The sequence below is a fragment of the Agelaius tricolor genome, unplaced genomic scaffold, assembly GCF_023055355.1.
Source record: "Agelaius tricolor isolate 1412-34295 unplaced genomic scaffold, bAgeTri1.0.p SCAF_1, whole genome shotgun sequence".
Taxonomy (NCBI): domain Eukaryota; kingdom Metazoa; phylum Chordata; class Aves; order Passeriformes; family Icteridae; genus Agelaius; species Agelaius tricolor.
In genome coordinates this window covers 42,787,819-42,812,613 of record NW_027269261.1, presented here as the reverse complement: position 1 = coordinate 42,812,613, position 24,795 = coordinate 42,787,819, and the positions used below count along the sequence as shown (strand labels likewise).

Below are 24,795 nucleotides of genomic sequence, written 5' to 3'. Positions count from 1 at the left end.
ACTGTAGCCAGTGAGCTTCCAGCTTGCCTGAATTAATGTAGGAGCTAAGTTCTGCATGGAGCTCAACAGATGCAGCCCTCAGTGCCAGCACAGTCTGTAGTGCTAAACTACAGCACTGGTGCAGCTCACTGATGTTCTCATTTTAAATGAGAATTAACATATTGTCTCAATTCCCAGACTTTCCCCCTGCTTTGGGCCATGTTTCATTAATATAATGTTTGGCGTGGGTTTCATTCTCTGCAATGACAAAAACCCCCAACTTGGACAGCAGTGGTGTGTCAGCAAACAGCCTCGTAGCTGTGATGCATGATGGCAGCCTCCAGCCTCATTGCTGGGAAGGACCTTTTCCATGCAGCACATCACTCTGAAAGGCTGTGCTGACTGAAAAACGAGACCAGAGTGATATGAAATGACTCAGAACTGACTGGCAAGAGCACAGGATCCTGTAATTGCAGGGGAGTCACAAGTCCTCAGCTTCAGGAAAGTGGCTTTTCCATGCTCAGAGTGAGGGGGCGTTTGACAGAAAGGATAACCTGGGGCTGCTCTTTGCAGTAGCAAGAGACTTGCTTGGGAGAGTTGTATCAATGGACATTCCACTGATAAGTGTGCTTTTGCTAATGGAGAGTTTTATTATGCTTTCAAAACTAAAATCTGTCCTACCAAGGTACGTTGATACTAGCAAAAATCCCCCAAAACAGAAAAAAGCAAACTTTTCTAGAGCTTTTGCAAAGGCATAAAATGTCCTCTAGAGAAAACACATCTTTAATAGATATTAAACCAAGAAAGACTTCTAAGGCACATCTCTAAGGATTCATCCCATCCTTCATCTTTCACAACAGGAACAAAAAAATCACAGGCAGATAGGAAATTCCTTGAAAAGCCTCCTGGGTCACCTAGCAAATTTTACCTCACATTTCTAAGTCAAAGAACCAAAGCAAACACTTTAAATAACCTTATTAAAATTGTTTTTACATCCTCATTTTGAAGACTTAATAAGGAAGATTTAAAGAGCAACTTAGAAAGTCTTCTGCATAGTACCTTCTCACGAATGAGAAATTTTCTTAGACATGAACAACTTATCTATACAAGGAATTGAGATGTCAGTGAAGACTTTTGGAATTTTTTTTAAATTCAGTGGCATGAGGCCCCTAGGCCTGTTGCCATTAAAACCCAATGAGTCACCCAATACACACCTTGCTTCTCAAATTCTTCAAAGAGATTCAGGCTGGTAATGCTTGGGCCTGTGAAGATGATGTAGTTCTTCCCAGAGGCGTTCTGACAAAGGCTTTTGGCCACCATGCTGTGAAGCTGTGGTTTATTCTTCAAAGCATCCAACCCATCAGCACCACTCCCTTCTTTGAGATGGACATAAATCTTAAATGAGAAATGGTAAGAAAAGTTAGAAGGTTATAAGGAATCTGGAGGGAGCAGATGCAATTCCCAACACACTTGCACAGCTCATCTTGAGGCAAACTGAGAAGGCAGCAGACACTTGTTATAAAGGCTAATTAAAGTCCCTCTCAAGGGCCTGTTGCTTTTAAACCAATTCAGGTTAGCTGGCACAGCTACTGATAAATATGGCATACTTCACCTCACTTCTGAGGCTCCTATCACTGTTGTGCAGTTTGAAGATTGTTTGCTTGGCAGGAAAAGACTCCAGTCATAACTGGGATTACATGTTATACTGAATCTGCACAGGCTTCATTGCTGCCAGCAAAAGGAGAGCATGGGAGCTTCAGTTTCAAGAAAAGCCAGTGTAAGATGACCAGAAGGAAATGGCCCATTACCTTCACTGCATTAATATTCAGATTTATTTCCCATTTGCAGTAACCATCAGGCTGTGACATAAGTATGTGTGCACCTCCATAAATGAGCAAAATGCACATCCAACCAGCCAGAACACCCTCATCAAACTCTCCAGGTACAGTGCTAACACAGATTCTTTACGTAGATCCTGGTTTGGAAGCAACCCACCAAAACAGTTTGAGCCATGCAGAGAGAGAAAATGTGTAACCCTTTGTTTGTACACAAGCCTTCTATTTTATTTCACTGACAGTATTTTAGAAGCACAATGTTCACCCCAGTTCAACACTTAATAAAGCCAACTAGGCATCCAACCTTCATCTTGTTCTAACAGCTAGCAGAAATAAACTGCTGGAAAGAGAAATAAGAAGAAGCAAACACTGTACTCTGTTACTGAAATACTACTGTAGTATCATGGAACTTGCAAATATTTAAATAAACAAACAAATGCAAATTCAGAAAAACTTGCCCAGGCCTGCTTTCATGACCTTGGCTCTGAAATACTCAAATCTTTTATGAATTACAGAAAATTTTACCTGTCAAAGAAAAAACTGAAACTTGTTCAGTATTCAGGGGCAGGGAAAAGTAATTTTGCCTTGGTTTTTGGAGTGATATATCCACCACAACTTCGTTAAATTTGTTTGAGAATTCAACCATGCAAAACATGCATCATTACTTTTCTGTATAGCTTATTTCTCTTACCAACAGACACTGTTAAAAATGAAAATTCATAGCAATCCTCAGAGAACAAAAATGCTCATGTTTGCACTAGTGCTTCCAGTAATTTGTAACTCAATGATCTTAGAGAAGAACAAAATTCAATTAAACAGCATCTCCCTGTTTTAGATGGTGCATCTCCCAGCAGTGGTATTCTGTGCAATATTCCCTAGCAATTCATGCACCATGGAATAGAACTCAACAGAACCCAATAGAATGTGTTACATATGAAATTTCTGGGAAATTAGACATAATTTGTATTTTGAAGGACCTGACATGCTGAAAACAAAGTTGGTGCAAGGACAAATGCGCATTAATTCCAAAAAGTAGAGTGCATATTAAAAGGAAGTCTTAAATACACCATTTATCTTAAAAAAAAAACCAAAAAAACCCAAAACAAACAAAAAAACCCCTTTTATTGATAGAAACAGCTCTCAGATGAGGACAAAGGCAGCAATGTTTGCAGACTCCCTGATTCCCTGATTCTGCTCCACTAATTTTGGATGGCTGTCAAATTTGTGCTTTCTCCAGTTCTAAGACTGAGGACTAGCTAATTATGATAAGTCATTTAGGTTATTAATCAGGGCTCCAGAGAGCCAGTGGAATGCATTCAAAGAACAGATTGTTGCAAATTTACAGCAAAGGTATTTAGTGATTATTGGCAACAAAACTAAGATTAGGTTACTAGTATGTCAGCACAGAGACCACACATCAAACACTCAAAATCTACAGACAAGGCAGTGGAGACAGAAGATGCAGACAGATTAGTTTCGACCTTGCATTAGCAGATAAGCTGAAAATAAAGCAGGAAATCTCTCTAAGTCTATAAAAGTGTCTTACACCTTACCTTCCCATATCCAGTAAATCTTAGAGTCTCTCCCGCTCCATGCTTGCTCTGTGTTCCTCGTAGAGTGCTGCCTCTCCAAGGGACAGTCCTCTGCTGGTGTGCCAGCTGGTCCCTTGCTGTGGGCTGGTTTGTGTCTGCAAGCAGCTCCTTCAAAGAGCATGCCCACCATGCAACTGGCCACTGAGGTACCACTACTTTCATATGAAGATGCTACACACTTCACAGGTTTTGTTAGCACAGTTCTCTGTGCATCTGGCTGTGAATCTCAACCCCTTTCTCTGTTCACCTCCCCAGTGCCCATTACTCAAATGTCCATACCCACTGCTGAACCTTTCCTCCTCCTCCAATGTTAAATATATTTTCTCCTTGGGCAGTTACCTATCAAAAACCAGCATTTTTTCTTGGCACAGTATTTTGTGTTTTGGAGAAGCATCATTCAAAGCTTTATCATGCTCAGCTTTATTGGGCTGATGGGTGACAGCAGCACAGTGTTGGAAAGCATAAAGGCTGCTGTGAAACACTGGCTGTGTACAGATAACTGGCAAAGGGATGGCTTCAAATATCTTTGCAATGCCTAGGATTCCATATGGCCTTCATTTTCCCTCATCCAACTTATTTCATTCTACCTCAATCCATTAGGATCCTACCAACTGAAGCCCACAGCACTTCCTGCCTTTCTGTAATGCATTAAAAGTGTTATTTAGTAGTCAGGAATCTGCAGAAAAAGCACCAATTGCCAGAAATTGGCTGTTAGACCTTCATAGGCACAGTCAGAAACTGCTCCCCCAAAATGCTTGTTAGACCATTCACTAGACCTTCTGGTTTGTCCTGGGACATTAGAATTTTGTGTTCTTTCCATGTGCACCAACAGCAAGATATCAGAAGTATAGGCTCAACAGCTGTTGCTGGATAACAGATGGGAGCTGCTGGCAGCAAACATCCTCTGCTTCTGTGCAGGACAGCCCAAGCAGTGCTTCTGGAATATCTGCAGAGATCTCTTTCACTGTCTGTCTTTTCTAATGGCTACCAATACATTTGATCTACAGCACCAACTGGGAAAACCTGTATGGATGTGACATCATCTGTCTTAGGAGGTGACTATGGGCTGAAGATATTTAACATGCAGTGCTTTTTCTATTCATTCCTCAATTATTTGTTGAATATCTGTTCTTTATCAGAACAGTGACATGCTCAATTGTGCCTTCTCTCTATCTGTGGCTGCTCTACTGCACCAGATACTTTCCAGTATGTTTTCATTACCTTCTTGTGGAAAATTCATAAGGTCTCACAGAAACTGAGTAAAAAACTGAACACTTAGGAACAAAAGTTACATCTTGACGGCACATTTAAGAGAATATGCCCTAGAAACTGAAGTACTGGTGGTTTTTCTCATATTTAAAGCTCAGATGGCGTATTGAAAGCACTTGTGAATAGCACATCCCAAATATTCCACCTTCATACATAATTGAAGCACCCCAGGGTACAATTCTCAAATGAAATAGATGACATTTGGAAGCAAAAAAAGGGGCAGAGATAGTAATAAACAGAAGGAAGATTTTGAAAGATATATTGTGCAAAAATACTTCACAAAGGGCAGATCCTAAACAACCACGAAACAGAAGCCATGTTTTTAGATGACTTAGTTATAAAAGATAACTTTAGATGCTTTTAGTTATAAAAGCAAGATAAAAAAGTAAAGTAGTCATGACTTTTCGATCCTTGATAGCTATTGAAAAAATAACTTCATTTTTTCTACAGGCTTCACAGCCCACCCACAACTGTGCATTTCTCGCACTACTTTCTAGATCCTGCCTCAATTGGTCTTTCCCTCTCATCCTAAACCGCACCTTTAACTGTTGCCATTGCCAACACTGCTGGGAGATTCTCCTCTCCAGTTCCATCCTAAATCTGCTGCAGTTCATACCCTCTGCTTCTTTAATGATCTCTTCCCAGACAGCTCTTGTCTAGCAGATATTGGCACCAGTGGTGGTGCTCTTACTGAGACCAGATTTTTTCATTTGTTCTACCCTATCTTCATTCTCTTCCTGCTACTCTAAAGGCTATTTTCTAAAGGGTATGCAGGAACATACCGTTTTCCCAACCTGTTCTCAGCTAGTTCCTGGTGTTCCTAATAAAGCTCTTTACTTGATCCCTTTCTTTTCCCCCTCTGCATTCTATTTAGAATTATTTCAATCTGCATTAACACTCATGGATGCAGCTAATATCTTTGTGCTGTGGAGTGACAAACATCTGTTCTGCTTGCACTTATTCTTCAAAGTTTCTAGAAAGATCTTTGTGAGACTGGCAAAAAGATGCTGGTAGAGTTGACAATGCAAGTCCAATGTGGCTTAGAGTTCTTTGCTTTTCTTCCCTTGATTTCTTTGTCACTGAGGGCACAACAACATCTTACCTGCATGGCAGATTGACAACCCATGGGTCAACAACTCAAGGAGCAACAAATGCAGATTTTGCTCTGTACCCTCTCCCAGGCAGCCACATCTAGTTTAGGCAGATTCATTTTCTCTAACAGCTCCATATAAATAATTTCCTATTCTTTCAAATACCTAAGAACTGCCTGGCTTTACTCCCAATTACTGCAATCATCCTTCTTTACTTTGGCCTTGCTGCAATGTATCTTGACATCCAGACAGTGCTTCAGCCCTCAGATGACTTGCCTGACCCTTTGCTTTAGCCATGCCAGCCTTCTGCCAGTTCCCTCTTCTTTGCAGCATCAAAAGGAAATGGGGCTGGAAAATGAAGACAGGCCTTTATGGTCTAGGCTTCCCCATTGATCTCCTAGACCACGTCAGTATAGTGATTCCTGCTCACACTTACCCTGTGAAGCCAAGTATCCACCAAACAATGTCACACAATCCCACATTTGCCTCTTTCCATGCTGCCCTTCTCCTGCCTGGTTGGAATCACCACCATCTCAGCAGAGCTCTTTACTTTTGCTCTTCAAAACCTTTCCTAGAAAGGATGCAATCCCCACAAGGCAATTGCTAATCAATGCATTGGTCCTCTTTCTTCTTAATGCTACTTTTCTAGGCTCCCTCTGTGTAACTGGCAGCCCAGCTCAAGTCCATGACTGAGGCTTCACTCTGGTGCCACACACAATTGCACAACATTGGCTCAGTTTTTTCTATGAAAATTACAGCTGAGCTGTGAGAAGGTGTGTAAGTGGGAAGATATAGAAGTGATGCAAGGCAGGAGCAGTATAAACTATCAGAAGTGCTGTAACTGTGGAGGGGATAACACACAGCAGCTCAAGGAGGAAAATACATTAAAAGGGTGTAAAATCTTAAGATGAAACCGAGTGACAAATCAGTGACATCAAGGACCCAGCCATTTCCAAGGAGGAAGCACAAGGCTGATGACTGCCTGGCCCGTGCAGGCTCACCAGGAGTAAGGTAGATACTGGCACCTAGCAGTGTGCTAGTCCCAGACCTCTGCCATGTGCGTTAGCCAAGAAACACTGCTGCACTCAGCCTGCTTCCAGAGTTCTCTGGGCAGCCAAAACGTGTCTGAACTAAAGAGATTTGCTGTAGGAAGCTTAAGCCTCTTGCACTTAGATCCTAAATTTCCTAGGGCAGGGATATTTTTTTTTTTTATTCTGCTTACTGCACACCACAAAGGGCCTGGCCTATTAAGTACACAAAACAGGAAGCTCTGGTGCTTTTAGTCTCCTTTCCCAAGCAAAGTTGCACTGAGAACAGCTGCAGAAGGGACACAACTATGCAGGTAGCTTTATTGTCATAAACTCCAAGCAGCTCAGATAGGAACTAAAAATAACTTTCGCTCACACTTGAAAATAGAAACTAAGACTGTGTGTAAGCTGTGACAGATATTTGCATTAGATCACATCTAGGTTTGGTTTCCTATTCATTTAGAAACATTTTAAGATTGTAAAGTCCATAAAAATGAATAGGACTGGCCCATCACACATGTGCAAAAATACCTTTCCAGTTAACACTGGTGAGCAAGAGGATAACTGACTTTTAACTGAGATCTGGGATTCTCAGATGCTGACATTACAGAACCACATGCATTAAAAAGGCAGAGCTGGGTGGGAGCCAGAAGAAGAAAGTAGATAGGATTTTCCAGTCACCAGTGGCTGACAAAGGAAGGTGATCATATTTCCTGGGATCCCCTCACAGACAAAGCCTGACCTTGAGGACCTCCTCAAAGCAGCTGCTACATCTGTGTGTTCCAGATGCAACTGTTCTAGCAATACAGGAATTATCAGGGCCCTGTTTAAAGAAATAGAAGGGCTCAGACTAATCTCTAAACAGAACTTAAATAGGCTGAAACACCAACATTTCTGAGCAGCTTATTAAACAAGTGCACAGATGGCCAACTCTCCTGCAACTCTGACCTTGAAAAAAAACTGACTCCAGGTTTATTTACCCCTCCCTTTCCCATTGACTGAATGCACTTATGTGGTGTGTTGTGAAATTATAAATTCTTTGGGGCACAATCTCAGTTTCTCTAAATTCTGGAAGTTCTTACTCTGTAAAATCAATGGGGTTATGAACTATTCAAGCTGGCTGTAGCTACCCTGTCTGACATGAGCTACAGCATATACCGTAGAAGCATGGTGTTTACATTGTTTGGGTTTTTTTGTTGTTGTTGCCACTGAGAGCTCTGCCATTGATCTGTGGAGCAACCTCAGACATCTCCCTTCACTGAGACTGCTGCTCTTTGGGGAGAGAGCCCTTTCTCACCCTCTCAGGCAGGGGCTACCCCGAACCAGGTTTCATTCTTTCAACATGGCTGTCATGCAAATCACTGTTTCTTCAGGACCATGGAAAAACTCAAGATGCAGAGACACAGTACTTTTCCTTACTCTGTTCTGACTCATCACTTCATGGGAAGCAGTGGAAGGTGGAAACTCAAAGTCAGTCCCAGCACAAGGACCTAAAGGGCTTCATAAATCTGAGTAACATATTTCACAGGGATATTAGTGAAAATGAAATGCATTATTGCAAGAATTTTCTGCCAGGGAATAAAAGCAAGTACAGAGCCCATATATTCAGGGGCAGGGAGGAGGTGTGGGAAGGGAAAAGTCTCCAGTATAGCCTCAGAAATTAAAATTAGTCTCAGTGAATAGGAAAGGATATACACATCCATAAACTAATTTTTTCCTCACCATGATACCAGCTTTTAAAGCAAATAATAATGTTGATGAGTTAATTCCATTACTGCCTATCAGAGTGATTAATATTGCCTGACTGTCCCTTTGCGGTGCTCTCTACCATCTAAGTACTGTCTTTCATCTTGCTAATTGATGGCTCTTTGGGTCAGGGACTGTCTGAGGGTTACATTTGGGCTATGGGTCTGTGCTTCAGGATGAGGCACTATGGGAAAACCTTGCTCTGCCAGCTCTCCATGTGCTGGGGTTCACCAGCATCCTGTGCTTCCTTCTCCTGCAAAATGATCAGAAAACCTTCTTGTGCAGGAGGAGCTATACAAGGACTAGGCATCACTTAGTAACAGTTACTCATAACCATGCTCATTTCTTTTGAGCCACACAAGAATGCAAAGAGAGAGCATGATATGTCTCACCAGGAGAAAATAACTAGCCCTGGTAAGGAATTTGAGAATTTTCTTCAACATTTTTTGATGAGCAATATTGCTATATCTAAAATGAGAAATAGTCCTACCAATCATATTTATGAACCATTTTTATAATCAAGTGTTCCAGATTTTCTGAGAAAAAGAAAGAAATAAGAACTCACAAAAAACCTGACACAGCTGGAGTTTTGATTTAAATAGCATGACTTACTATTTAAATATACTCTAAGCAAATACTGTAAGAAAGACTTCTAAGCTACTTCAATAATTTAAACTGCAATCAAGACATTAAAATATTGGTTTTATAAGTGTCTCCATGGTAAGTAGGGAAAGAGAAGTGCTAAGTAGTATGTAGGGAAATAGATTGGAAAGAAACAAGAAATGCAAAGAGAAGATGGAGCAGAGAGGCACACACGAAGTCCTGCAAGCTGTGTTTGTTGTTCCCCCTGAATGAGAGAGAAATGAGATGGCCCAAGCCCTCTCCCACAGCAGCTGCTGCCACCTTGATGTCCAATGCCAAGGGCAGGTGAAAAAGGCAACGGTATCAGGGCAGTTTTGCCATCTACTTTGCCAAAGTCAGCTCTCCTGGAGCCCTTCTGAGCCCTCTGAGAGGTTTTGATCGTGTCCCCAACTGCGGCAGACATATATTTCCATTGTTTGAATAATGTGTCCTTCCTGCATGCTCCCACTTGGCCAGCTGACCGTGAAGAGATGCTCAGCCAACAAAGCTATTCACTGCAACAAGATGCTCTGCTTGAGATTTTCTGAAGCAGAGATATAATCTGAAATTGTGCATCCATTTTAAAACAATTAACTGTCAGGGTGCAGTCAAGTTATCTGGAGTACAGAAGACAGAAAATTAGTGTTATATTCGTACATTATTTATATTATGAATATATAAGCCTATGCACCTTCTTATGTCCACAAGCAGCACTTGAGCTTTATGCCATTTCTGTTCCATGAATGGCATATTGGGCTAGATTTTTAACCAAACACCATTTCCTTAAAAAAGTAAATGATGAGCCATCAAAAAGAAGTGTTTACTCATGTCCAAAAAATTGATTCAAAGTTTTGTTCACAAGAACAAGCAGGAACAGGAATTTGAGGAGACAAGCAGCTGAAACTCCTAATATTAACAACTGACCTGTCAACCAGAGTTCACACAGTAACTCAGCATGTGGCATATTCATATTTCATTAGGAAAAACCAACCAATCTTTTTCATCATAGGAAAAGCAGAACACTGGGAAAACTAAGATGTCTCCTCAGATGCAATTTTTTTTTTTAACACCAGGATTAATTCAGGATTGGGGGACATTGTTTTTGGCCAGAAGCATCAAAGACCTCTTGAGGTTCCTTTTGTCCCTGAAAACCTGTCACATATAGGTCTCTCTTCTGTGTGGGCCTACCTTTTACAGATACATATTATTCAGATTTTTGAAACTGAATTATCCTGATTTATGATGTGTTGATAGTCTTATTTTATCTTGAATAAAAGGACCTCAATATCATCATGTGAAAGCAGTGAGGGAGGGAATTCACCCAGACAGAATTAAAGAACATGTATATTCTGAAGGTTTTTCCAAGATTTGGCAGGTGATAGACAAGTCGGTCCTTAACTTTTAGAAAACAAGTCCTTTTTTCATGATGGCAGCTTCACAAGAGATGGAAGGAAAGGTGTGTACATGAAGGGAAAAGCATTGGATTTATTTCTGGTTTAGATCAATTTTCCCCCTTTGTTTAACACAGGAAAAAAAAATATAAACCTCTGTTTTAATACTCTAAATACACCAAACAACCACCAAAAATGCTTTGGATTCTGCAAAACTGTTTGTAAGTGTGACGCATAAATGAACATAGCATTTCAATCATATCATAATTGAAGTTGCCCATCCTCCCCAGAAGAGGTTTTTCCATTTTAGCATGAAGGTATAGTCTTTTTCACTGGTCCCTAAGGTCCCTTTCACCCAGTCATTTCAGCATGTTGATAATGACAGCCAAGTCAAGGAATGAAAATAGAAGGCAGCTGGTAAGATAATCCTGGACGTCATCCGGATGCAAGTGAAGCATGAGCATCTAATTCATTAAGGGAGTGGGAGGATTAGGGTGGTGCTGAGCATCTATTCTGTTTAATTTGACATTCCATTAATTTAGCCTCTCAGTGGACAGGACAGGAGGTGCAACATAATTATGGCTCAGAATCTGAAACCTCTGGCATGTCTGAAGACTTATTAGTTTTGTGGCAGTTGGCTGGGGGGAGTGTGGCAAGAGATGAGCAGACTTTGTGCTCGCTGTACCCACTTCAGTAATAAACTGCATGTAGGACTGGTGAAACTCTCCTTGGAGATCAAAGACACTGCCTCTATATAGCAAATTACTGTCCAAGAGCTTTGAGAGCAGAAACTTCCAAGGATGCTTCACAAGGTGAGTCTATTTTGTATCAGACAAAATAGCTACTTTAAAAGCTAGATGGAAGAGGTAGGATCCTAAATTTCTTCTCAGATTGAACAGCATTGCTGAAAACACAAACCCGTGTTCCCAGTGAGCCTCTTTTCCTGCACAGCTACTCAAACAGTCATAATGATTCACCAGCCAAATCCTGCTCTGAACCAATGTTCAACTGCAGCAAATCCACAGGCCCTGTTCTGACATGTATTCAGCCTTAGCAAGCGCTGTGCACTTCCTACCTCTGTACCACCATGCTGGAACATGCAGGATCCAACGTTTTCACAGGAGCTCTTGGGAGAAAGAAATATTGGAAAACATCTGCCCCCTCACCTCTAAGCATCAAAATAAATGACCAGATTTTTCAAGGGCTCTCAAAATACATCAGCTGTTGGGGAATCTGAGTATTTGAGAAGATGTTCCCAATGCTTTACAACAATACAAACAAACACTTTCACATGTCTCTCACTCCAGCTGACATCTCACCTTGAAGTCACATCAGATTTTATTTCTTTGATTGAGAGGTAGATGTGTGAAAAGATGTGTAATAGGGGCCCCCACTAATATGTTTCTCACAGAAAAATTGACATCTTGGTACCATATTGATTTAGTCTGTTGGACACTGCTGGCTATCAAAGGTGCAGTGTTATAGAGAAAACATCTGACTCATTCAAAATTACATAAGTCACAGTACCTAGACATTTAGATAAACTTAGGATATACAGACAGACCTTTTAACTGCATTTCAATGTAATTAGCTGAAGGCTGGCAGCCAGATGGACAGCATTAGAGACAGAAACTCTCAGTTAAATCATACAGCAAGCAAAGCATCAGGAACTTGTCATCATCATCCGTCACGTCTCGTATCCGTAGGAGTCAGAGGCCTCCTGCATTCAGACTGCAGCCCCCAGCCAGGTAACCAAGAGAAGTGACTGTTACCTTTGGTCCTGCAATACATTTAAGGGCCTACTGGAACTGAATGAAGACATTTGAAGAGGTAAAACCCACCTGGCAGATGAAACCAGTGGATGAACACTGCCGAACCCAAAGACTGAATTTCCTCTTTTTCCTCTTGCGCAGCTCCCTCTCTGTACAGGTTGCAATGAAAACAGGATCCTCATCTATCAGGGGCTCATGTAGTACCTGCAAGTGGCAAGAAAACAGGCAGGGAAAGAAATGGAAGAATACATGATTGCTAAAAAAAGGTGCTTTAATTGCTTTCAAGGAAATATAACCCTTGCACTTGCTTGCGTGCATCACCCCAAACAGAGAATCAAACCCATTTTTGTTTGATGCTACCATCCAACAAAAACCAAAACCTGGCTAAGCACACCCCATTATGGATAGCTGGTCTACACATAATTTGCAAACATTGCAAGGCACAGCTCTCACTTCTTACTATCTGCTACAATTCAACATCCCTCCAAAATGATGCAGAGGATGGGGCAGGGAGAGTGGATTTTTAGCAGCATCCTTCTCCATGCTTCTTCATAAGCTTCATATTGTTTGGCAGATTGTTTTCTACCCAACCATCCCCTACAATTTGTTGTAAAGTATATTCCTTGGTTATAGCAAAGGAAAAGACATAATAAAGAGAGAGAGAAGTTAAGGGAGAAAAAGATGCTTTCTGCTGCCACTTGAGGAGGTGGTGAAGAGACAGAAAATATTTTTCCTAGCAGCAGCAGCTTTAGGGAAGTCTCTCTTGCCTCAGGAGCTGAAAAAATTGTCGAAAGGAGGCAAGGATAAACTACCAGATGCAGGAGTAGAAAAGCTAAGACAGAGCTTTTCTAAGCAAGTAATGAAGACCTGTGAAAACGAAGCAGTTTCTGCATTCTGCATCCAGATGATGTAAGTGGTTCCCTGTTTCTTAAAACTGTTTTGTTACATTTCTCTGCATTAATTTAGCAGCAAAACTGAAGTGTGCTACTGCTAGGTATCACACTGTGGAACTCACCTATAGCAAAGTACTAGTAGCTCCCCACAGCTCACAGGCAGCTGTGCATAACATACACACACCTGAGTGCACAATGTGCAAGCTGTTTAGCAAGCCACTTGTGAAAGCACAAAGACTTGCAAACTGTTGAAAGGTCTCAGCTGATGAATGCTGGCCAAATTCAGCCACGTACATCTAAATCAGAGCAAGTCACTGCAGGCTCCCCTCCTTGTACATGTGGGGAAAGCAGTCCCAGCAGGCCATAATTCATACCCTTGTAAAGACGTGCAAAATAGTCAGATGGGTTATAATTTAAAGGAGTCTGTTCTTTTCCAGTGACCATCCCTCCAGGAGATAGGCTCAGATACAGGCATGCAGAGGCCCCCACCCTCAGACAAAGCCTCTCCACACCTGCATGTGTGCTACTTTTGTGCACATCTGCAGAGTCAGTGGCAGAAATGAGAACAAAGCCACACTAAACCTAGGAGTGACACTTGTAGGAGAGAAGTGGTGGGTGAGCAGTTAAGCACCAGAGACAAGCAGCTGCTTGCCTCCTGAACACAAGATGTTTGCTGAACATCATTCTGTCAGCCCAAAATAGGCACCTGTGCCCTCCCCACGCAGTGATGGCTGCACGCTGTCATTTATACGCACTCCACTTCGTAACGACTCATGAAACATTCACAGGACCATCTGAAAGCACTCTTGCAAAATGTTCAAATTATACACCAAAATGCATATGTGAGCAAGGAGAGCTGCACACAAAGCTATTTGTTCTTCCAGCTGCAGCTGCCCTGTTTCCCCACTGAAGCCAAATCTTCCTCTCTCAAGGTCCACACAGAACAAAACCCTCCCTCTCTAAGGCCACCTGGGGCATTTCCCACTTCTGCCTCAGAGGATTCTCAACAGCATTTTGCAAACATTAAACTTGCCCTCATTTGCTTTTGCCTTTCTGCTTCTCAAGTGCAGAGGGAAGGAGCACATCCTTGGGATAGGGTCAGATACATGGTTAAGAATTTCTCAGCTTCTGGAAAGGCTCTCTTACCTGCTAGATCCCATTGAGTGGTGTAGTTCCACTATTATAATCTCCCCTGCTGTAGGATGGAGAGCAGCAGAAAGAAAAGGCTGTATAAGCATCACCTTAGAACATCTTTTACCCTCTGTCATTAGCTTTTTTCCCTCTGCACCACAGCATCAACTCTCCTCGCATCAGCTCGACTGCATACTGTTTACCCTTCACACTCTTTCTGCCTTCTGTGACACAGTAAGGCCTGTCAGCCTTACATCTAGAAAGCAAATCTGAATATTTAAAACCTCTCTCCATCTTCCTTTTCTTCCTGCCCATGCTCAGCCCTGCCTTCCCTCCTTCGTTCCTCTGTACTGAATTTAAGTAATTTCTCTGTAAGTTCCAACTCAACTTTTGTGAAGAGGGAATAAAAATGTGAACAGACTCGGGAAAGATCTGCTGTTGCTGCAAAGACAAAATGTGGACAGGCAAGAAAATTAAATGAACACCCTGGAGCTTCCTTCAGAGAGTGGGGGACACCCACTCCACATGCAACCACTGCTTCAACAGCTGTAAAGAACTTTGGAAGCAAGGCACTGTATGGGCTGTTCCTGCCCCTGGCACTGACATGGTGTTTTTAGGACAAAAATTGGCCCTGTTGTCACTGGCCCATCCTATTAGTTTGTTCACCCTCCTGTATTCTCAGTCTCCCTGCTTTTCCTGTAATCTCAAATCCATCTATTTGCCAAATCCCCATGCAAAATTATATTTGCTCCCTCTCTATTCCCCATTCTTGCTGTTGCTGCAATACACACTTTTACAGCAGTGAGCTTACAGGAAAGAAAGGCATATTCTTTCCTGCTTCTCATCTTCCTTGATAAAAATCTACTTTCAGGTTTAATTACTCCTACACATATTCCTGGCCGCCTCTTCACCATCTTTTTCGCACTCCCCAAGCGCTCCCCTCTTCCTATTCTGACTTCCTATGATGCAAGATAGTTTGTGGATTTCTTCATAGAAATCATCCCCATTTTCTTCTCTCAAATTCCCAGTCCTGTTCAGATCTCAGAAGCTCTTCATCTAGTTGCTTTGCTCCTCCACTGCTATCACTCCTTTCCTTTCCTTTCCTTTCTCCTTTCCTTTCCTTTCTCCTTTCCTTTCTCCTTTCCTTTCCTTTCCTTTCTCCTTTCCTTTCTCCTTTCCTTTCTCCTTTCCTTTCCTTTCTCCTTTCCTTTCTCCTTTCCTTTCCTTTCTCCTTTCCTTTCTCCTTTCCTTTCCTTTCTCCTTTCCTTTCTCCTTTCCTTTCTCCTTTCCTTTCCTTTCTCCTTTCCTTTCTCCTTTCCTTATAGTAATCCTTATCCCTGATAGATCTACCTGCCAAATCTTCACTCTTTGTTTTCCCCCCAGTCTGTATTTGCATTCCAAGTGTTGCAAAGGCAAGATTCCAAGATGGGACTCCATCAATTGCTCTGTCTCACAATATCTTTCACTCGCAGAACAAAACAGCCCCTGTCAGGAGTGCCTTTCTTTCTTCTCCATTTTAGACCATTTCCAATGCTCTTTCCACACTTTCCACACCAAAATTCCACCCATCCTCTCTCACAGAGTCCAAACAGGCTTGTAGACAAAGCCCAGAATCACTAAGTCTGTTGCACTTGGAACTCCTGGACTCCATATACTTAGATAATGAACCAACATATCCAGGAAACATATCCCCCTGAGCTCCGTGGCCATCCACAACACAGGCTGTCTCTTCAGCCTGTCTCCTGGAGAAGCTGCCTCAGCTTGCCTTGTCTCTGGCTTTTGGTGGGTACCATCCAGCTGCAGAGGATGGTAACTGTGTCTGGATGCACAGTCAGTCATTCCTTCTGCAAGGATAGCTTGTGCCTCTGCCTCTCTGCTCCAAAGCTCCTCCTGTCTAATCTAAATTCTCTTGCTGGTGTCTGACATCTCTGCTTGCATATCTAGCTGCCAGTTCTGATTCCATTATGCTGCATTTGAGAGCATCTCCCTTCCCTTAAGAACCCCTCAGCATTTCCTTTTTTGGTAATTGCAGACGTCCCTCTCCTCCTGCTGCAGATATCACTGGCTAGTGAATCTGAATGTCAGTCTTTACCTCCTACTTGCAAAATCTCCTCAGCCAGGCAATGCCTGCATTTTCCATGCTTTCTGAGTAAGAGCTCTAAAATGGCACTCATTTTAGAGTAGCAACCCACCCAACCAGACAAGTTTACATCCAAACCCCTCAATCATCCTGCAACAGTTTTATTCAACATAACGCAATCTTCTTCTACAGACTGCTGCTGGAAAGCCATTTTCCTAGTCACTCACACTGACCACATCACTTTTCTTTATTTCTCTATCATAGTTCTTCTCCAGTATGTCAGACAGATTCTTTCTATTCTCATTTTTGAAGTCCTGCTTGGCCTTTCCACATTTTACAGCTCCTCTCTGCCATCATTCAAAGGTAACTGACTTCCAGTGGAGCCATGATTCCATGCTCCTCTGCCCATTTGTTCAGTCATCAATCAGTCCTCTTAAGAAACAAAAAGTCAGTTCTTACAGCACTCCATTACCATTAGGTAATTTAAAAATAGCAATGAAGTTTCATAATTTTCTGCTGCCAAACTCTCCCTAAAATCTGGCATCACAAAAGGATCAACTAGCCAAGAGCTACAGGACATCAGAAATTTACCTTGCAACTCAATAGTCCTATTGCTCCTCTGTCTGTCTTTCTCTTGCTCATACTTGTCTTATATTTGGCCAGCAGTCTCTGAATATTTATGTATTTGTGCCACTCTCACAGAAGCTCTAAGACAGAATGATTCACATTTGGGACCAGCACCCTCAACTCCTAAAGATTCATTTTGAGAACAAGAAATCTGAAATACAGAGGTACAGCATAAGCAAGGTCTTATAATTTGGAAATACCCAACATCAAATGAACATATAAGCATGAGGACAAAAAAGCAGGTTGACTAGCCTGGTTTTGCCCCTCTGTGTTTTCAAAGAGGCTGTCATCTAAAGCTGTGAGCTGGTTTGGAAGAGCTACGTTGAAATTGCTTAGCTGTATCCTATGATACCATCTAGAGTGAAACACAAAGAAGCTGCCCAGTAACTGGCCAATGTTGAGCACCATGCCCTTGGAGCAAGAGGCTGGACTTACATCTCTCTTTTTGCCAGGGGATTCACTCCTGCTGGTGACTGTTCCCAGCTGATATTTCACTGGGCAGATGCAAAACTGTTTGGTTCCAAAACATCAAAAAGAAGGTACTTTAGAGGGAGTGGGAAGCAGAGAGAGCCTGGAGTTATGCTCCTGACCTCTCCCACACCAGTCAGGGGCAGCCAGAGACAGCAATCCTGTCTAGCCACATCCTGCTGATGAGCATATAAACACTCAGCAGGCACAGAAGGATATTTGAGCTGTGATGTTATTTTCCCTGAACTCCTCTGGTTTCTGGAATTCAGTGTATATCCTTGGCAGGTGAGTACCCTTGAATTTGTTGCTCTACACCTCCCAAGTGCAGGAAGGGCATCCTCCCTACCTTCAGGCTTGCAGACAGTAGCACAGCTACAAAGCTAAGCAGCAAAGAAATAACGCTGCTTAAAAGAACAGACCCAAATCACCACCTCTTGTTGCTCAGGTAGAGGCAGTGTTTATTTATACAGATGATGCTGAGGAGGGATAAGATGCAGAGAATATTCCTGTCATTTTTTTTTACCAATCTAGGTCAGAACAACATTTTTTAAACTTCAGAAACTACAGCTAGCACTGCTGATGCACAATTAAAATGTTCTGGACTTTCAATTCCTTCATAAGCTGAAGAGTAATTATTTCCTTTTGTTTGCTCAGTATATTTAGCAAAATAATTATAATTCACTAGATTGTCTTCTTTGTTTTGGTATACTGGCATAGTTCTTTCTCTCTGTTTCCTTTCATAGCAACTGTGGTGTTATTTTTACAGGCACATTTGGGTGGGGGGAGGGGTCACAGACAAGAAAAAAAACCCTAAGAATTTTCTGACAGAAGTTCCACTTGAAGAATCTTTTCTAGCTCTCAAAAAAGAAAAGATCAAATCTATAGAATAAATAACTGTGAAGGCAGATGTTGTACTGCCTGATGGATGCAGATAGTCCCTGCTCTGTCCATAGGGGTGAGTTAAACATGGCATCTTCCTAATCTGTGCTCTATGAGTCCACACTGCCAGAGGAAAAAAGTCAGTAACAAGCCTACCCATAGGCCCAAACAGCCCTGCTGCATTCAACAGGAGCCGTGATTTAGCTGTTTGATGCCACTTACAAGAAGGTAGCATAAAGCTTGTGGGTCAGCAACAAGCCACCCAGGCACCACAAGTTTCATGTTTAAGATACAGATGTACCTTAAGGAACAAATCTATTCTGAACTTGGGATTTCAGGTATCACTGATCACAGAAACCTGGGGATCCCTTTCCAACTGGCTTTCAGTGGCAGAACTTCCAAATGCCCATCTAAGTGGTTCTTTCCCCTCATCTTTGCATTTGCTTCTTTGCAACTGGCTTATTATTTTTAATTATTTCTGGTATTTCTCACTAGGCATTCTGGGTCTGATGTTTACTGCAGTCTGAATTCAAGACAATTTGCAGGGAGAGGTCTTTCCTGCTGTTTTGAGCAGATGGGGTCCTCATCTCTTGAGACAAGTAGTGTGCTGCCCTGACTGATGGCACCCAGGAGGATGTCACGCACAAGGCTCCCTTCAGGAGGAGGCCTGGAACATCCCCCAGAAGCCTACTGGAGGTACACCAGGGTATTTTTAACAACAGATTCAAAACCTTATTCTTTCTCACAGGGTTATTTTTGAAGCTGTATTTTAGTGCTTTTTGTTCCACTCAATATCACTGAAACATGCTGCATAGAAATCACTGACGTAAACACTGACAAAGGAGCACACAAGTGGAGGAGGAAGGAAGAAAATTGGGCTCTCTCTCCTTCTTCCCCCTTATTTTTTCTAAGTAGCATCTCCTTACCAAGCTCAGGATAATAAAACATTTTGCTTGTGAAGATTTAGATGTTTTGCCACTGCAAACAGGGTGCTGTGATTTTGTCAATTCAGTTCTCAAGCCTTACTTGGAATGGGGAATGCATATACATGCAAATAAAGTCTTATCCCTTAATGGATTTGCACTCACAGTGTGTGCCACAGCACACCATTATAAGCACTTGCATTAGACACAGTGATCAATTTCTGAAGCCTTTATCTTCTCCCCGTTGAAGTTAGCAGCCATAAGGATTAGATTTCATATCTTTAAGGGAGCTCAGTCCCAACAATTACATGTTTCTCATTGCCTGTTTTGTCTTATGGAAACATACCTTGCATAGCTTAGTGAGAACACTCTTCCCTCCTCCCTTCTCTACCTTAACAGCTTTTTAGGCAGCTGTGTTCTCATGGGTTATATAGGTGTGATTTTTATTGTCTATAAAATAAACTGTAATCACTCACCATTTATTTTAGGCACACTTCAATGCATGTACAGCATCTATGCCTTCATTAATTTTGTGCAGTGGGCAAAAACGGGATGCTTCAGAAGGGAAAGAGGAAAAATAAGAGGACTATGTATACAACACCCTTTCCAAATGTTTAAGTGAAATATTTATGTTCTGGAAATAGAAAATTGATTGAAAAGTTATATCAAGCAGTAACGTATTTCATGCTTATTCCTTTTTTTTTTCGGATTTCTGAACACAACCAGTAGCAACAGCTTCAAAAGCAGATAATTTGTATTGAATGAAGTTTAAATAGATTATGATGAATATGAAAAGATTTTCACCTGTCTCCCTTTCCAGTCATGAGGAAGCAGCAGTGTTACTGGACCCTACAGCAAGCACCTACTGCTAAGGTCAGGGACAGTCACTCTAGCAAACTCAACTCCTCCACCCCACTCAGCCTGCTTCCCTCCAGCCCAGCTGCACCAGCTCTACCCCTTCTACCCTTGCACAACTTGCAACCTCCCATCCTCAGGATAGCAAAACCTAGTGCCAGCCTCACTGAGAAGTGGCCAAGCTTTTTTAGGTCACTAAAGCAAACAGCTCCAGCTCAGAGAGCACCATTCCCACTGAAACCTATTTGGTGCCTGCACTGACAGACACTGATGAGCACTCACACAGGACAGTGCTGCTTTCTCTCTTGCTTCATGGAGGCACTGCAGCACAGCTTCACACTGGGAAGCCCCAGCTTTCCCCAAGCAGCTGTGCTGTGCACTTTCTGTCCCAGTGAGACAACCAGGTCAGCTGTTCCCTGCCAACAGCTTAACTCTTACCTGGGCTTGTGAAGGCTTGAAAGCAGAGTCAAAGCCATTCTGCAGAGAGTCCAGAAAAGGCTGGATTTTGTAGAGGCTATGCGTTGTCTGGCTCGAGCGGAAGGCCACAATGTGGAAGTACTTCAGAATCTTCTCAAACCTTGATTGTGTCATGATAAGTGCAATGCTCTTGTTGCTGTAGAAGCCGCTGCTCCAGATGCTGAGAACAGACTCACAGTGGTGGATGCTGGTTGATATCATGTAGCCTAAGAAGGCCTTCATTTCTGTCAAGGTGACGTCAATCCAGGCATCGTCACTACCAAACCTCTCCTGGTATTTCTTTGCATACATGTTGGTTTGGACCACCATATTCTTTAGTACATTGTCAGGGACAAAGAGCTGAAAAAAGTCCATGGCACTGGCCGTCAAGGGCATTTTTCGTGTTGGACCTAGGATAAAAGAAGGAAAGATAGGCACACTCCTGATCACCACAAGGCACATCCAACACCAGAAATTAAAAGCATGAGTAATTTTTCTCATGCAAATGATGGCATGTACCCATTTGCTGACAGACTTCACCAGGAAACTCCCCCTCCCCCCCATATTCTTCCTCCTGTATGATACTGTACACTCTGAAAAGTTTCTCCCTCTGCTCTGCCCTCATTACTTTGAAGCATGCAGGCTTGTGAGACAAGCAGGCATTTTATTTCTCCACTTACACATTACCTGAAACTTTTATCCTCAGCAGCTGTTTTGGACTCTTTCTGGATAGTTTTTTATTGGTCCATATGCATGTCAAAGCAGTGCCTTCCTCCAAACAGCCCAGAAGGACAACGTGAGTCCTCCAGAGGCAGCACTGCCCTCATCCCAGACAACATAATTCCTAGGCTCTATAACCTGATCCCACCTTTCCTCCTGCACCTCTAATTCCTCCCTAGTTCACTGTCATAATTCTGTAACTTTCATATCTGCCCCTGCTCCACACAGAGTCACATACACATCTATGTGTTTTTGAGTTTTGTGCCTCTGCCACCACACTGGAGTTTTATCCTGCACTCTGATATCCCCAAGAAAGCACATTACCAGAACAAGTGACAGCTACCATGTCCCACATCACAGGGAATATTTTTAGCACTATAAGACATGCAGTGGTCCTCTTCCTCCCTTAAAGTAATAAGCCTTGCAGTCCCATGCTGTGATTACTCTAGCATTTCACTGATCTTGCACCTTTTCTGCCAGTTTCAACTACTCCATCAGAGGAGGGTGATAAAAACAAAGAGGAGGCTCTAAGGGCTGGCAGCACTGTATAAGTTCAGCCAGTCAGACACCAGATTACCCTAAACTGAATTAGGAACATCAAACCCACAATACCAGGGATGCAGACACCAGTACTTACAGCCCCCTCTCCTCTAATCCCTCCCACAAACTAATCAAGCTCCATTCCAAAAGTAGTAGTTTTCATGCTTGCACCTCCTAGTAGTGTTTTAGTTATCGGGTAAGGGCGGGGAACATCCTCTATTCTACAGAAGCAGTGAAAACCAACACCCTGAGCTGAGCAGCCTCTTCAAACCCAGCAGACAGGGGAGCACTTAAAAGCAACTACACTCCTGTGAAAAAGACAATGTCCTGGGTATAATCCCAAATCCAGAAATACTGCACCTTAGTCCAGCAGCCTTTAGCCCTGGAACTGTCTGAAATACTCCTCCTAATCAAAAGCAGAAGGCATACAGCTTCTCATTTGGAGTTCTGCCCAACAAGAGCGAGTCTTTCTTGCACTACAGGGCTGTCTGGATCTCAGCATCAGCTCTCCCAGCTGCATCAGAGCATGAGACTGACCATCACACAACCTGGCTCTGCAAAGATCCACTAGCACATTGCTCAGGTCGCATTCTCCAGCGCCCTTGTATCTCAGTTCACATTCCCAGGTACAGCAACAACTACAGCTTGCAGAAATTTTCCATGAAACAGAACTACAAGGAATTACACAAATATGGTGGTTGGACTTGCTCTTAAGCCTTAATGCTTGAGTGCACTCTGGTGAACTCAAGCTACTAGAAGGACAGCAAAAATAGACTTTGAAACAACATCAAGACTTTGAAACAGTAAACCTCCAGATTGCAAAGAATGCCAAAAAAGCAAACAAAACTGGATTTTTTAAAATAAAAACTACCTATTTAAAGATTACTTTCCAATTTTAGTTTGTGAGATTAAGAAACTTTCAGCTGAAAGCACATTTCTCTATATTGTAAGACCAGAAGAAAGAGCCTTACACAAACCATGTTTTGGTTAAAACAGAAAATTTCAGTTTAAATGATAAAAGGTTTTCATTATCAAGTGAAAACTATGGTGCTAGAACAGATATGTTTACTTCACCTTAACTACTAGTGCAATACTAAAGCTGCTTAACAAATGTTTTCTTCTTTTGATCAGAAGGTTTATTTTCTGCTAGCACTGGCTAGCACTGTTACAGCTCACAAAAGATGCTCTATGCATGATTCTGTATCTTCCTTCTTCCCCATAACTTAATCAAGTTTTTATATTCTACAGTAGGTATGGCTAATAACAACACATGGAACTGAGTGTACTCCTAGTTCTATATGAAATCTTGAGTAACTATCAAACTCAGCTCCAGTGCTCAGACAACCTTCCAGGTAGCACACAGAGATAGTTTTTAAATACGTAGCTTCAGAAGCAGAAGCTGGGAGTAGGGGTAATATTTTAAATCTTGTCTACAGCAAACAAGAATTCATGAAACATCAAGTCTTACAAAGTGAAATATCTTGAGACTCTTGGATATGGACAACAGGTACATGCTGGACTCCATCTTCAGGGAGGTAAGAGCAGTCAGAAGCACAAAAAATGTAATTTTTGTGTAATTAAATTCTCAGCAGCTGCACAAGTTTACCTTGATAAGTGATAATGGAAACCTGACAGGTATACGGCATACAATAATCCTTCCTTGCCCAGCAGTCCTGCTCCAGACACAGAGAACCTGCTACATCCTCTCCTTCCTTGAATAAATACACAAGCTTTGTATCTCACTGGTCATGCAGAACCCACACAGCTCTAAAAAAGCAAGCTGAATCACTTTCTGACTCAAACATCAACATAATTGTTGATTAAATAAAATTATGAAAGCCCCTGTGTAATCTCATTGTCTTAAAAAACAGTCTTTATTGGCAAAGTGAGCACAGCTGATTCATAATTTACTGATATGCAATATGATATAACAAGAGCAACATTGAATTTCAGTAGGAAAAGTGAATTTTTAACATTAATTGAGTTTTGCATAGTTAATGACCAGTCTAAAATATTTAAATATTACTTTCTAAATACACAAATATATCCCATAGAGAGAGCCAACTATCTGCATAAGGAACTTAAATAGCTAATTTGTAGTTTTAAAGGATTTTTACATTGACTTAAATGACACTTACCCAGAAAATACTGATATGAAGAGTTCAGTGTTTCATACATGCACTGTTTACCTCTCAAAGCTTTACTCAGATAAATGAGTGACTTTGCATAGTTGTCCATTCTCAGAATAATTATACAATTGTGACTGTATGTAAAATTCAGATTTTTCTCTCTCCTCTGCTATAGAGTGTTTGCATGGAGAATATATTTACTTTCATAGGGTTTCTTTAAAAGCCACTTGGGGTTTCCAATACAAATTACAGACAAAGTGCAAAAGCACTCTTGGAGTGTCTGAACATGCAGCCAGACCCAGTATTCTGTACACAGTCACGACAGGGACAGAGCTCTACTGAGTAACCTCTGATTGGGCAGCACACACGCCAGCACCAGAACTTTGGGCTTGCTCTAAGTGACCTTGCAGGATGTGGAAAATAACAAACAACTTCTGTTATGATACAGCCTACACACACAAGCTCCTCTTCCTTTTAACTCTGTCTGCCAGCAAGAACTTGCCTGCGCAATCTGCAGCAACCACCTTGCGAGTCATTACTGCTATTTTGACTCGCTGGTTCCATTTTCTCTTTTGTACTCAGAAGGAATATCTCCCACAAAGAGACATCTCCATTTGTAAGAATAGTCTCAAAATAAATGAAAAAACAAAGCATGAAAAGCTATTTGTGTGTCTGTACTGGCAATGTGACTGTGAAGCAAAAGCTGGCCCCTTGCCCTTGGAGCATGTGCATTGCAGAGCCCGGTGTGGCTCAGCTCGGCTCAGGGCAAA

General features: G+C 42.0%; 1 protein-coding gene across 1 annotated transcript in view; it reads right to left on the bottom strand.

Moving 5' to 3' along the window:
• The window catches only part of PGBD5 (piggyBac transposable element derived 5), a 68,768-nt gene that overhangs the window by 21,762 nt on the left and 22,211 nt on the right, over nt 1-24,795 (bottom strand). The window contains exons 2-4 of the mRNA XM_071431571.1: nt 20,619-21,046; nt 12,394-12,528; nt 1,194-1,374 (exon numbers count right to left, since the gene is read on the bottom strand). Coding sequence (XP_071287672.1) covers nt 1,194-1,374; nt 12,394-12,528; nt 20,619-21,046 — 744 coding nt within the window. The remainder of the gene's footprint in view (nt 1-1,193; nt 1,375-12,393; nt 12,529-20,618; nt 21,047-24,795) is intronic.